Consider the following 12,926-nt stretch of genomic DNA (forward strand, 5'->3'; position numbering starts at 1 on the left):
GATTCATAAAAGTCCTGAAGAAGCAAAGATGTTGACTTGAAGAGATACCAAGAAGGCATGTCTGATGTCTCGGCGATACTGCTAGAGACATACTACCAAGGGCAACCTGTGCTATGAAAGATTTTCCATGCCTACACTTCTGTCTGGAGTAAGATCCAAAGGTAGCCAGGCAAGACAGAAGTGGCCAAAATACTCGAGTGACAGAGGAGCATGATCTGATAAGGTACCTTAGCACTCACATGTGGGTTTTTTTTCCTGTAGCAAGCAGCAATAACACCTTCAGTGCCAGAGCAAGCTTAGTTCTGAATTCCAATATTCTGTACCTAATTACTGTCAAGTTATATTCAAGTTACTGAGCACAGACTGATAAACTGTACTAAACCAGGTATGAGTGGAATTAAAGGGGACTCTTACCCTGTCTGCCAGCTGGCTCTCTGGTATAGCCCCACCGCCATACCACCCCACTGGGGAATGATCGTCCTATTTTGCCTTTATTGCTGTAGGTGGAAGGGAGAATCTACCCTAAGAGTTAACAATAAAAAGTGACCCAGGGAATCCCTGTAACAAAGACACAGGATGTAGCCTTGCAAAAAACCATTGCTGAGCGAGGAAGCTGATATTCCACCTCATATTAGGGCTCTGCAACTGAGATGCAAAGTAAAATATCAGAGGCAGGAGCAGGAAACTGCTTGCTGCCTTTAATTAGTATTTTTGATCAAATCCTCCACTTATATACCCCTACATACTGATTCTGTTTCCTCAGTGAGTATTCTACCTGAACAAGCAGAGAGTATTTTCGGCTACAAAATTTTGTCTTCTCATGAACCTAAAGGTTAGGAATCTGGTGAAGATCTTGGGTTTGACTCTTCTGACAACATGTGCTGTGATGCTTCCACAAAACAGAGTGTCTTTTACACCCACCTCCATGGAAAGCTTCCAAAGAAATATATATATGTAAGAGGCAATCCCACCTTTTTGACACTGATGGCAACAGCTTCCTTTTGACTGTAATCATCTACAGTAAGGTCACTTCCAAATTTGTACTCTGGATGAGCTTCTTCTTCCTGGTCAGCTGCATAGAAAAGAAAAAGCATCAGTGCAAAAAACACAGCAACTGCTGGTTTTGTGTGAGACATGAAACAAATGACAGCTGAATACACAGGTTTGGTTTTGGCATTTTTTAAAAACAGAAATAAAATCCAGGGTATTAGATTTCTAAGCATTAGTAGTAAATTACAGCTAAGGCCTGAGATTCTTACAGCTTTGACATGGTTAGTAAGAGAAATCTTATTTACTGTATTTTTGAAGGAATCAGTAATTTGCTTAGCAAAAGTGTAAAAAAAAAACAAAAACAACCCAATAGGCTTGGGGAAATAACAAGAAATGAAGACAGAATTCTTTATTTAAAGATGTAAAAAGTTGCTGGTGTCCAGTCTCCTCATGTACCCCTACTATAGGGAATCATTTTCATTTGCTTTTGAGGTGATTTTCCGTTACAACCTAGTGTACTCAAAGAAGCTAAAAAGGCCTCTTACAAACACAAAACCATTAATCACATTATTCATATGGATTTAAACAATAATTTTAGAAAATACTTGAGACTCTTGGTAGTCTAGCACATAACTGATTACACAGCACAATAAGAACACTATTAGAAAGAAGCATTCCAATGGAAATCAGCCTGCAAAACAACAGAATCTCCTCTGTGCTCCTTGATCACCTGAAGAAAGATACTGAGAGGCCTCTCCAAAAAATTCTTGTACTTAGTCTTTTTTAGCATTGCAAGGACAGATACCAAGATTTGGATCACAAAGCATGTCTGTCATGAGGACGTTCACTGACTGCAACAGCAGTGCAGTGGCTAGTGGCTTTGTGCTAGTAAAAAAAAAATAATCAAGGAGAGGACTAAATAATCAAGGGGTAGGCTAAAGCTGGGACGTTCAGTATGACATGGGTCACAGGCCAGTATCTTGGTTCAGACACTTGCAGGCAATGCATGATTTACCTCTTCTGAAGGTGGACATTTAAAACAGGCAAGGTGATTCACACCCTAGATATGCCTGTTTTTCTCTGTTGGCCATAAACACATTCCACATCGCTGGCTCAGATCTAGATGTTTACACTGAAGATATCTGAAGTTTGGCAAGAAAAATCCTATCCCTCGTTTTATCCTTATAAAGTGTAATGCAATAATCCAATCTGATGTTGACGCAAGTATTAAAAATAGTGACAAAATCTGTTTTCAAAGCAAAGATCACAGCTTCCCAGTCTCTCACACACACACATACATACACAGTGAAAATCTGACTTGGTTGCTGCTCCAATACGACTTCTCGACAGCAAGTGGAAGTTAAAATTACCACTAGTACCACCAACTGAGCTCACATTCCTACCACAGCCTGCCACAGAGCCAGGAGCAGCTGTGGTATGTATCTGACATGAGATGGTTAAGCCTGGAGGTCTGTATAAATGGTCCTGCACTGAGCCCAGACTTACTGCTGCTGCCACAGACCGCGGGCACGCGGGTAATGTGCGTACTAGCTGCTCATGCCAGCCTATTGATTTACCACAGGCAATGTTTGAGAGCCCTTCTCTACGAAATCCTCACCACTTTCTATTTCTTCTTCATTATCATCCTCTAGGATATTTACAGGAGCAGCAGTTTCCCCAGCCTCCATCATCTTTTTCAGAGCATCAAGCTGTTCTGTTAATAAGAAAAATAAAAATAAATTAGTCATGACATGAACAGTTTGTAGCACAAAGAAATACATGAGAACAATCATAAATGGTTCTCTGATCCTGAGAGCTACTTTTATTTAATGGGTTCTCTAAGTCTTCAGTTAGCAACAAAATTTTACAGAGTAGGAGCATCATTAGACATACACTATTGTTAGATCTGAAAAGTAGTCAGTAAGGGCTGTATCCAAAGCTCACTGAAGTTAAGAAAAATATTTCCATAGACTTCAAAGGTCTTTGGAGCAAGTATATTACTTCTTCAAAGAATAAATAGACAGCTGTCTCTTTGGTGCTCGATCTATGCAAATGGAGGCAAAGTGCTTGCATTTTCAATTGTGTTCCCATGTGCGTTTCCATTAGACAGTATGAATGCAATCATGTATGACTGAAGTCAGTGGAAGGTCTCCATGCTTATCTTTGAATGGAGAAGGACTAAGGTTTATCACTACAGCCATACTGGAAACTAATATAGCAACATTATTATTACTGAAAGAAGATAAATATCAGAACTGGCAACGCTAGCAAGAGCAGCAATTTGAAATTCCATTTCATTTTATGCTTATCCTGGAAAAACATAGCAATGTAAACATACCGGTGTAGGCAGAATTTACACGAGATTCTATCTGTGTTATATTTTAGCTCAACCAGCAATCTGATAAAAGTCCCAGGATTACATTTCTAGGTCTATCTATGCCTACGCTACATGCTGATATCAAGGCCTAGGCTCTGACCCTCATATGAAACACAAGGGCAAACAAAGTGTCATTTACATATAATTCTTACTCTTCCAACACTGAAGTACAAGCAATTTGGAAACTTTAGTAACAAAGTCTATTCGTATCCATCTGGACTTTTGTTTAATTTAATACTTGACAAACTTTACTTACTTTTTTCTACTTCAGGTTTCAGCCTTTTATTCTTTATGAGAATCTTTCTTTTGAGGTCATTAGGAGAAGGTAAGGCTTTACCTGGATCAAGCTGTAAAATAATTTAAAGAAAAGGCTTAATAACAGCTGTTTGGCCTCTTTGTATCCCTATTTGGGATTTTGACTTTAGGATAGCAATGGTAAGGGGCAGTGAACAAGCAGTGCCACCTCAGACACAACCCTGGGAGGTAGTGTGACTGCAGTTATATTGTCTCCTCTGCTTATTCCCTATCCCATGGGAAAGCTTTGCTCAGGTAAATGTCGCTGCCTGAAGCCAGCACGTTGGTCTCCAGCCTATTGCCATCCTCAGCTGCACCGGTCAAAATGTCTCCCCTTCTCTCCTGCCTAGCAGTGGGCATGGACGTGACCTGCAACTCTTCATCAGAGGACTTCCTACTTTCCCTCCCTCCCTGTGGTTCACACACAGTCCAAGTCACAGTTTAGCCCATTATCATTTGATCTCTAAATAAGTCACCTTTTATGGCCCCTTCGAGCTGTAACAACGCAAATGAGGCAGCCCACACATACTTACAGAGTAGAAATGGGCTGGCACTGGTGAATGGAAAACTACCCAGTCCCAGCTAGGTAATGAGGACTATTTTTGCTAGTAGGGCTACAGGGTCACATCTTCAGTATTTGTGAAAGGCAAATGGCAAGTTTCACATACACAAGGAAGTACTACTGAAAAGGTTTGTTCCAGTTTGGAGAAGGAGAAAAAAATATTATTGAGAAAAGAAAAAGCACAAAATCCTCTGGTTTAAGCCCCATCACACCACTGAGGCTTAAAAACAGAGATTTGGGTACAGTAATTAGCACCCCCTCCACCTCAGGCTTGCTAAGAATATTATGCAGGGAGTTACTGGTATAATGGACTGTGGTTTCCAGTGAACCATAAGCGATACAGGAGTAGAAGATATTTCCAGGACTAGTAAATATTCTTAGAAGAAATATTCAGATATTCTTATCCTTAAATCCAACTCTGAGCTACGCAGAAGCAGCGTTCTAGATGAAGAAACAAAAGAACAAAGCACCACGACTCGAAACCAAATAGAAGCAGCAGAGGTGACAAATAACAACCCAGGGAAAAAAAAAAAGTCAACCCAACCCAACCTCACAAGAATGGGTGCAAACCTCCTTGCAGGAGGATAGTGATTATCCACAACCACCAGGCTAGCTCAGTCATGGGGGTTTCAGCATGTTGGATGAAGAGAAAACACAATTGTTCCTGAGAGCGCTTGGCTTGTAATTCCACTAGATGTCAGTGCCGTAGAGCTCATTTATCCTCAGGCTTCCCAGGATGCCAGTCTGCATCCCCAAGCACAGGGCATAGCTGGGTGCCCATTTGGACAAATATTTGCTTTTACTTAAAACCAAATCTGCTTCAGCAAGTGCCATGTTTCTCTTAAGTCTGCCCTCCTCAGTCAGTGGAGGTATCGGAAACCAAGCACATAAAATACACGTTTCAAGCTCCTCCTGCCATCTCTGCAACATTTGCTTTGTGAGCAGCTGGGGACTGAATTCACCCATGAGGAGAAATGGACACAAAATGCAGGAGGCTCAGTAGTGCTACAGAGCACAGGCAGCTGAGGCTTACTGCTAGGCCCTGAGGTAGCAGCATGGCAGCCTTTGGCCAGCTCTATTTTAGGCTTCTCTGAAAGCTGTTGGAAGCTGTCATTTGTGAGGAATGTGGCAAGGTGCTACATACATTACAGATTTAGTTCTCTGGGACGCACTTTTCAGGGCAACAACCTGATATTCACTGAGCCTTTTGTGCGTTGCTGTCCCTACAACATGCAAGGAAAGCCAACAAAAACACAGCTCTAGAGATGATAATGCCAGGAGGCCCCTTTGCAGGGGTCACATGGACAGGAGCTGATAGGTAAGGCAGAGTCCTCTTTGCTGTGGTCCCCCACAGCACTAAAGAGCATCTGCAGGTTTTGGGTGGCTGCTGGCAGACAGTGAGCACATTGCTCAGGAGAGTAAGGAAGGCCTGGAGGAGTAGCTGCAAGCACTGGGTAACAAGCTATTAAAGTCTCAAATACCGTGTGTGTGAAGGAGTGGCTGTTATTATCTCCTGCCATGCAGGAGAGTGAAGTGCATGCAGATTACAGTGCACTTGAGAGTCCAAATGAGACTGCAGGGAACTCTTCGTGCTTAATTTAATTCTTAATGCAGTAGCAGGGGCCACCTAGACTGCAGGACCTGATCTGGAGCATGAAGCATGCAAAGTGCAGCTGAAAGAAGAGGTTTCCTCAGCTGAGACCATGCAATTTATAGTTAATTGGTTTTCAACAGTGACTGGCAATTTCAGAGTTATATATGACTTGCAAAAACAATGTATGTGGTGTATTTTATGTAAGTGCTGATATTACGTCACACATCAAGGGGATGGATTTCCCCAGGCTGCTTGCCAGAGCCCTGTACGGAAGAGATTAAACAAATCAGATAAGAACAAGTTTGTACCAAAAAGTGTAGACACCCAAAATCACTAGTCATTTTTGAAAGCACCAGACTGGCAGTGAACAGCACTATAGGTGATATGATCCCAGTTTATCATCTCTTTTAAATACAGCTAATATAAAAAAATAAAAAGACTGGCAGAATGTAACATACTGGATGTGTTTCTAGAGGCTGCTTCAACAGGAGATCTCCAAAAAGATCTTCACAGTATTTTGACATCTTGTACTGTTGATATTTGCTGGAAAAGATGATGTTTCTTAATTTTTAAATATAAAAAAGAAATCACTATTACACAGCAAAACAGAATAATACTAAGTAATGCAGATATCCCAAATTATATACTGCCCACTTTCTCTCAACTGAGTATTACTTTACTGTAATTAAACTGTCAATAAAAGTCTATTATCTGACATAGATGAATTTAGCAAGACCAAAGCAGATTAACTGAATCCCACACAACTAATGGAATATCCAAATATATTTCACAGCTTTATCACAGATAAAAACATTGCCATTATTAAGCTGGATAAAGATTGACCAGTATATTAAAGTACAGTCTCTTCCAAGTGACATTCTGTGTACCTGCATATCCCTACACAGTTTTCAAGTACACTCAAATTATAGTATGTTTGAGCTGTATCATCTCTCATACATTGCACTATTAAAAAAAAAAAAAGGGCACTATATACCTGCAGTGATTTTCAAATGAAAGAATGACAGGATACTCTGATGTAACAAATGCCGTTTCCTTAATGGCTTGAATTACGTCCTTTAAAATGCAATAATGGGATTCAAATTAGAACAGATCAAATTACAATCATAATGAAAGAGATTTTTTTGTTCTCCACCCCACCCTGATTACAATCATAATGAAAGAGATTTTTTTGTTCTCCACCCCACTCTGAGAAACACAGAGCTGAGTCTCAAACGTGCCAAGTGAAGCCAGAACTAGAACAAACTGTACGCTCATTCTTCTCTGTCTCCCCGCAACAACCCGGACTCAGCACCCAACAGGTGCCTGCAGCACCTGCAGCAGTGATGGCAGCTTCACCCAGAACCCATCAATGCTACCCCTGGATCTGATGCCATCTTCTCTTGCACGGAGAATTTCTACTCCTACAATAACTCCTGCATCTTCAGGCTGTTTCCACAGCTAAGGAACTTCTCAGACAATGGAGAAGATATTTATTCTGTGGTGCAAAGAGCCACAGGCTGTGAAAATATGGGGCAAAAGAAGCAAGCCTGCTTCCTGCAGTTTCTGTGGAAAGGCAGACATAACACAGGGGTGTATGATGTGAGTCAGGAATGAGCCCTAAGATCTGGGGACGAGAAACTCTGCCTATGCGATTTGTCAGTCTGTCACAAGGGAGCAGCATCTGGGTGCTGAGGAGGGGAGGGTGCCCTACATGGATTCTTGTCCAAGGGTTCTACTGGGGCTCACTGCCAGGTGTAGAGCTCAGGCATTTACCTTGAAAAGAATATCTGTACACATCGCTTTTCCATGCGTTATTATTGGTTCTTGATCTTCACCTTTGCCATCCCAACAGTCCAGCTCAACACACCTAAAGACCCAAGAAAAATGTCAGCTTCCTTAGTGTTTCAGTACAGGCAAGCTACTCAGGACAAGTTCTGAGCCGTGATGTTCAGAGCAGTAAGTTACAAAGCAGTTTCGGGCACTACACAATTACTTTTAAGCTGCACATGTGTAATTTCAGACTGCCTTTATAACTTTGGGTATATTACCTTAAATATACTATGTGTGGGTCAATCTATTTACACCTGAACAATAATGTTTTTAGCACTGTAACACTCTTCTAATTTATTCTCTTAGTTAACTCTGACACATTCTAGTACGTTAAGAAATTAAGCAAGAAATCATAAACTGATTCTCATTTACATATAAACTTCTTAATTACAAAGCAGAAAGTCCTCTGAAATTCTTCAGTTGTCATTTTGAGATCAAACTTGTTACCTTTCTCACAACCTGTCTCCTGACATCAATTTCTACATTCCACTGCCTTTCAATGTTTTTTGTGAGAAAAATAGTATTTTAAATATGCACAGTTTCATTTACCACACTAATATATTTATACATTCAATTATGCAATATATATCACCACCAAGGCATATTATGTAGGTTTAAAGTATTAGGTCCACAAATACTAAAGGCTGTTATCTCCTGCTTCCAACCTGCATCCAGCCAAAAGCACTTGTCTGTACATTTCCACCGAAGACTTGCCACCAAACTGCCTGCCTGTTAAATATGTATTGTGGGAGGAACTGATGAAATAATGAGCCAAAGGATGGTCCATTTCTTGATATAATTCCAAACGGTCTAGGAAAACTGGGGCATTTTCATCTGACATCAAGTATCTGCAAAACCCATCACTTGATATGACACCTAGAAGGAAGAAGAAAGCATGGCAAATTACTACTAGAAATTTTTAGTGGGCAGGAACCAAACTGTCTCACAGAGCAGGAACCCTAGCACAAAAGCTGTGTTTACACAGGCTTCTTCGAGCGAACAGAAGCTCTCCCCTTCCAATGCTCCAAGCTGACCAGCAACTGTCCCCCTGGTACAAAATCTGCCACTGTATTCCCAGATAACAAAAGAAAAAAAAAAATAATCAGGTGCCCGCATAGCTCAATATCCTACGTCCAGCACTCACCACGGTAGACCTAAGGCATCAAGAGGATGTGAAGGCGGCAAATAACTAGCGACATCTCCTCAGAACACCCCCAACAATTTTGAGCTCTGGGACTTTGTGAGCTTGCACGTACCAGTCTTCTATGGCACTTTTCTCCCTCCTTTCGTATTTAGTCCTGCCCTGACCGTGCTGCATCGCTGTTAATCAGCTTGCAGCATATGCAGAGACTGTTCTCTGCTGACAAAACCAAGCAGAGGTGTATCTGAAAACATTTGCACGTGTTCATTTGCAAAGCATAAGGAAAATCTAAGATACCTTCAAGTTTACTGTCTAAAATACAGGTTTATTCCTTTATAATGAAAAGCAAGCCGTTTTCTACAATTAACATGGGACGTACAGTAATTCACAGGATAGAATCCATAACACTTTTCTCTTATTTCTCTGCTGTTATATGCTTCATAAAGTATAAAAAAATATAAATCAAGGGATAAACTTTAATGAAAACAAGGTAAGAATAATCAGTACTGCAGTATCGGTTTTAAAGTGGCTAAGAGACTGTAAAACAATCTAGGGTAGAGAAGGAGGGATTACTCACAAGGAGTCATTGCAGAGAATAGTTATCTGGCACTGATTTGGAGATTGCTTTCCCTAAAGTCATGTATGAACACTCAGCTGTTGTTAAGGCACAGGCTGCAGCAGTCCTATTTTTATTTTAAGACAACTTTTCTCTTATACAGAGAACTCTAGTAATCCTGCTTTTCATTCTGCTCCTAGCTTTCTGAAAAAATCCTCTACTGGAACTTAAATTTTCTGTGCTTGGTGTTGGCCAGAGGTGAACTGTTCTGGAACATCTTATTCAAATCCTCTCAGCTGATTCTGACTTTTGGAAGAAGGAGGGAAAAAGGGGGGCAAAACGGAATTTTCAACTTTAAGAATATTTTTATTTTGTTGATCACTGAGAAGCAGCAGCACAAAATATCTCGGATGATACGCACTTCTAGTGCATTATCTAGTGGAAGAAAGTCACGGCTGAGCAGGCGTTCTAGACAAACAATGGCTGAGACTTCAGTAACTTAAGAGAGCTCTATGTGCTCAACAGACTGGCCTTCGTATTTTTGACATGCGCTGACCAGTGGAAGAATTTGCTTTTGTAGCATTCCTGAGCAGACTCTGGTTACTAAACTGCACAGCATTAACTTCAGCTTTACTTACTCTTTCTGTTACTGAAATGTAGCTGAGGAAGAGTCAGTTGCTTATTGCTACTGCCTTGTTGTACATCAGCCGCCTTGTTTCTTAAACTACATGATTTAGCAAAAAAAAAGGTGTTGAGCCTAATTTTTTGCTCAACAGCGAAGTTATATCTAAGAAGAAGGGGAAAGAGACTGCAGAGAACAACCACTGCTAAGATAAATTCTTGCCTTCTTTACATGCTAAGGTTCAACATGTTATTATATGAAATCATCTCTCTATCCTACTGATTGCATCGGGATAAAATCTGCATCAGTGAATATGATCAACGGAGGAACACTGTAAGAGGACACTGCTGTTCTGCTGTTATTCTCCATAACCCTATCCCTGCAGGAGGTTTACCACATTTATTTAAAACCTATCAGAAATATAAATCAAAGGAAGAAGCTAAATAATTAGCCAAGATTCAATTACTGGCTAAAAGAATAAGCCAGTATCATTCCCTTGCTACAGCTTGGTGCTTGCAAAATCCTCTTCTTTGTGAATTATTGAACACTGTTTTCCAGTTCTAGGTTAATTTCCACCTTCATAAAACATGTTTTTACATCTTCCATCCTAAACGGGTGGCAGCTACGTTAGTACACCTTCCTCATTTTGGAAAATATGTAAAATACACTGGCATCAAGAGGAATCACAGATGAGTGCCTTCTAAAAAAAAAATAAAAAAGGATAGAGTTGACTAAAATACAGTAATTAATACTTGGAGAATTCTACTTCATGCAGAGAGGAAGAGAAATAAGCTACACTGCTTGTGAGTGGAAAATCCTCATAACCTTTATAAATGACTCCTAGACAAGAGAAATAGCTCCCTCTCTCCCAGGTGATTCCTGGAAAGTCCACGTTTTCACAGAACTAAAAGAGCAACCTATTAACCCAGCATACAACACAGTGCCTGGAGTAGCATATACAGTACAAGCTCGTCCTCTAGCAGTTTGGTCAGAAGGACTAAAGTACGATAAGGAATGGTGAAAGCTACACATCCAGCTACAGAAGGATTCCTTTAAGTTTACAGACTGAGGAAGACAACGGTAAACCCTTCCCAGTGAAAGGGGCGGGTGTTGCTCTGGAAGGTATCGCTGGTGTCAATGCCTGTGATCATACCGCAACAGAAAAGCACACAGGGAACCCAACAAGGCCGCAGCACTGAGCGAGAGCTACCTCAGGCTTTACTGAAGCAGTTTAAGGTATTGCCTCCTTCTATTGCCTGCTTTGTACATCCTTCATCAGCAGGGGCAGCACTAGTGGATGTATAAAAGCTATTCAGCTTCTCCAGTCCTAGCTTGATACGTTAGCCTAAATGTCTAGTCAAAGCGGCTTCCTGTTAGGATGCCTGAAGGTTTATGGGCTTTGCAAGGCTGCAGTCTGCTCCTCTGCATGCTACGATGACAGTAACTTCCAACAAAAGGGCAGGGAGGGCAGATGGGGATAGCAACAATTTTAATTTCTGCAGCTGATCCCAACACAGTTATTTCAGCAGAATGGATAAGAACTGGGAGCCAAGTTCAACCACTGACACCTCCAACACCCATAGCAGCTCAGGACGCGAGCAGTCCAAGAATGGCTTGGAGACATTTCCTGCAATCTTCTTGCTCAGAGAGAACATTTTTCAATGCACCCACGTGAAATACTCTGCTCTAAGCTAGGCTGCTGCCCTCAAGTACTATACAGATTATATTATAAGAAAGTGGATGCATATCCAATGGCGCACATGGTAATTTATTTTTTATTTTTACACAATATCTGTACAGCTTTGTAGTCTCTCTGAGACCTTGGCCATAGCCACATGCATGTTGCCTTGTTGCTAGAAGGAGTCTCCATGTAGTTCCCCATTTACTCAATCCTAGCCTCTCCCATTTTGTACCAGGATGGCTGTCTTTGTAGCCACACTGTAACCTGGATGAGGGAAATAATCCATCTAAAAAAATCGATGGTTTTGAGGGGAAGATATTTTTCAGCAGATCAGTTTCCTGATCCGGTTCACTGGGTGGTCACACAAGTGTTTGCCCTGACCACAAGGACTGTAAGCTCCCTTTTAGAAATTTGGATGCTTCGGAACAAACTCCCCAAATGCCTAAAACCAGTAAATACTGAATTCCCTCCCACATTTACCTTTACTCTTCAAGTCTTCATCTGGCTCATATGTCTCAATTATCTGCATTGCTCTTTTTGTGTCATAAAAGGGAAATAAAATTTCATTGAGCCGAGGATCTCGTTGATGCTAAGGTTAGAAAACAACGGAATTCAGCAAAACAATATAGTGCATGGCTATCACCCAAGAGCATTTCATTACTGCAGATGAGAAAGAAAGAAGTGGACATTTAAAAAAAAAAAAAAAAAAAAAAAGAGCCCTAAAACTTAGACTATTCAACAATAACTTTAGCTTTAGACAGAAAACGAACCTTATCTTTCATAAGAAACCTAGGCAGTTTGATTATAAAAATATTTCAAAAAATCAATCTAGTGCAATCATATAACTGGTCTTACTCTTGCTTGTTCATGAAAAGAATGACTGCACGTGGTATACGTGCAAATGAAATGTTGAAAATAAATAGCTAAATCTCTCTTCTTTGTAAATTCTCTCCCTGATCTTTTTTGTCGGTCACGTAGAGATGACAGACTTGACTGATGGCACTGTAATCACCTCTGCAAAAATGCATGTCTTCAGCAATATCTACGGCTAAAGTAAAAATTAAAATAAAGCTATACTATAAATACAGAATTTGAAACCCAAGTTTAGAAATATGCAACTACTGATGATTATTCGTGAATCGTGGAAACATTGTGTTATTAACTATTGAAAAAACAGCGTAGGTTCTTAGAAGAAATATGTACAACTTAAAAGAGCTTCACAGTATCATCTCTTCAATTCACAGTAATTTACAATATTTACAAATTGTAAAATTACAAA

General features: G+C 40.5%; 1 protein-coding gene across 2 annotated transcripts in view; it reads right to left on the reverse strand.

Annotated features, from left to right (window-relative positions):
* Positions 1-12,926, reverse strand: part of PLCB4 (phospholipase C, beta 4) — a 94,887-nt gene that overhangs the window by 54,842 nt on the left and 27,119 nt on the right. For both annotated transcript variants that reach the window (XM_009319575.1, XM_009319576.1), the window contains exons 10-17: positions 12,128-12,236; positions 8,313-8,523; positions 7,591-7,684; positions 6,812-6,891; positions 6,276-6,360; positions 3,624-3,714; positions 2,609-2,704; positions 972-1,072 (exon numbers count right to left, since the gene is read on the reverse strand). In XM_009319575.1, the coding sequence (XP_009317850.1) occupies positions 972-1,072; positions 2,609-2,704; positions 3,624-3,714; positions 6,276-6,360; positions 6,812-6,891; positions 7,591-7,684; positions 8,313-8,523; positions 12,128-12,236 (867 nt within the window). The remainder of the gene's footprint in view (positions 1-971; positions 1,073-2,608; positions 2,705-3,623; positions 3,715-6,275; positions 6,361-6,811; positions 6,892-7,590; positions 7,685-8,312; positions 8,524-12,127; positions 12,237-12,926) is intronic.

This window comes from Pygoscelis adeliae, unplaced genomic scaffold (assembly GCF_000699105.1).
Source record: "Pygoscelis adeliae isolate BGI_AS28 unplaced genomic scaffold, ASM69910v1 Scaffold122, whole genome shotgun sequence".
NCBI classification, from domain to species: Eukaryota; Metazoa; Chordata; class Aves; order Sphenisciformes; family Spheniscidae; genus Pygoscelis; species Pygoscelis adeliae.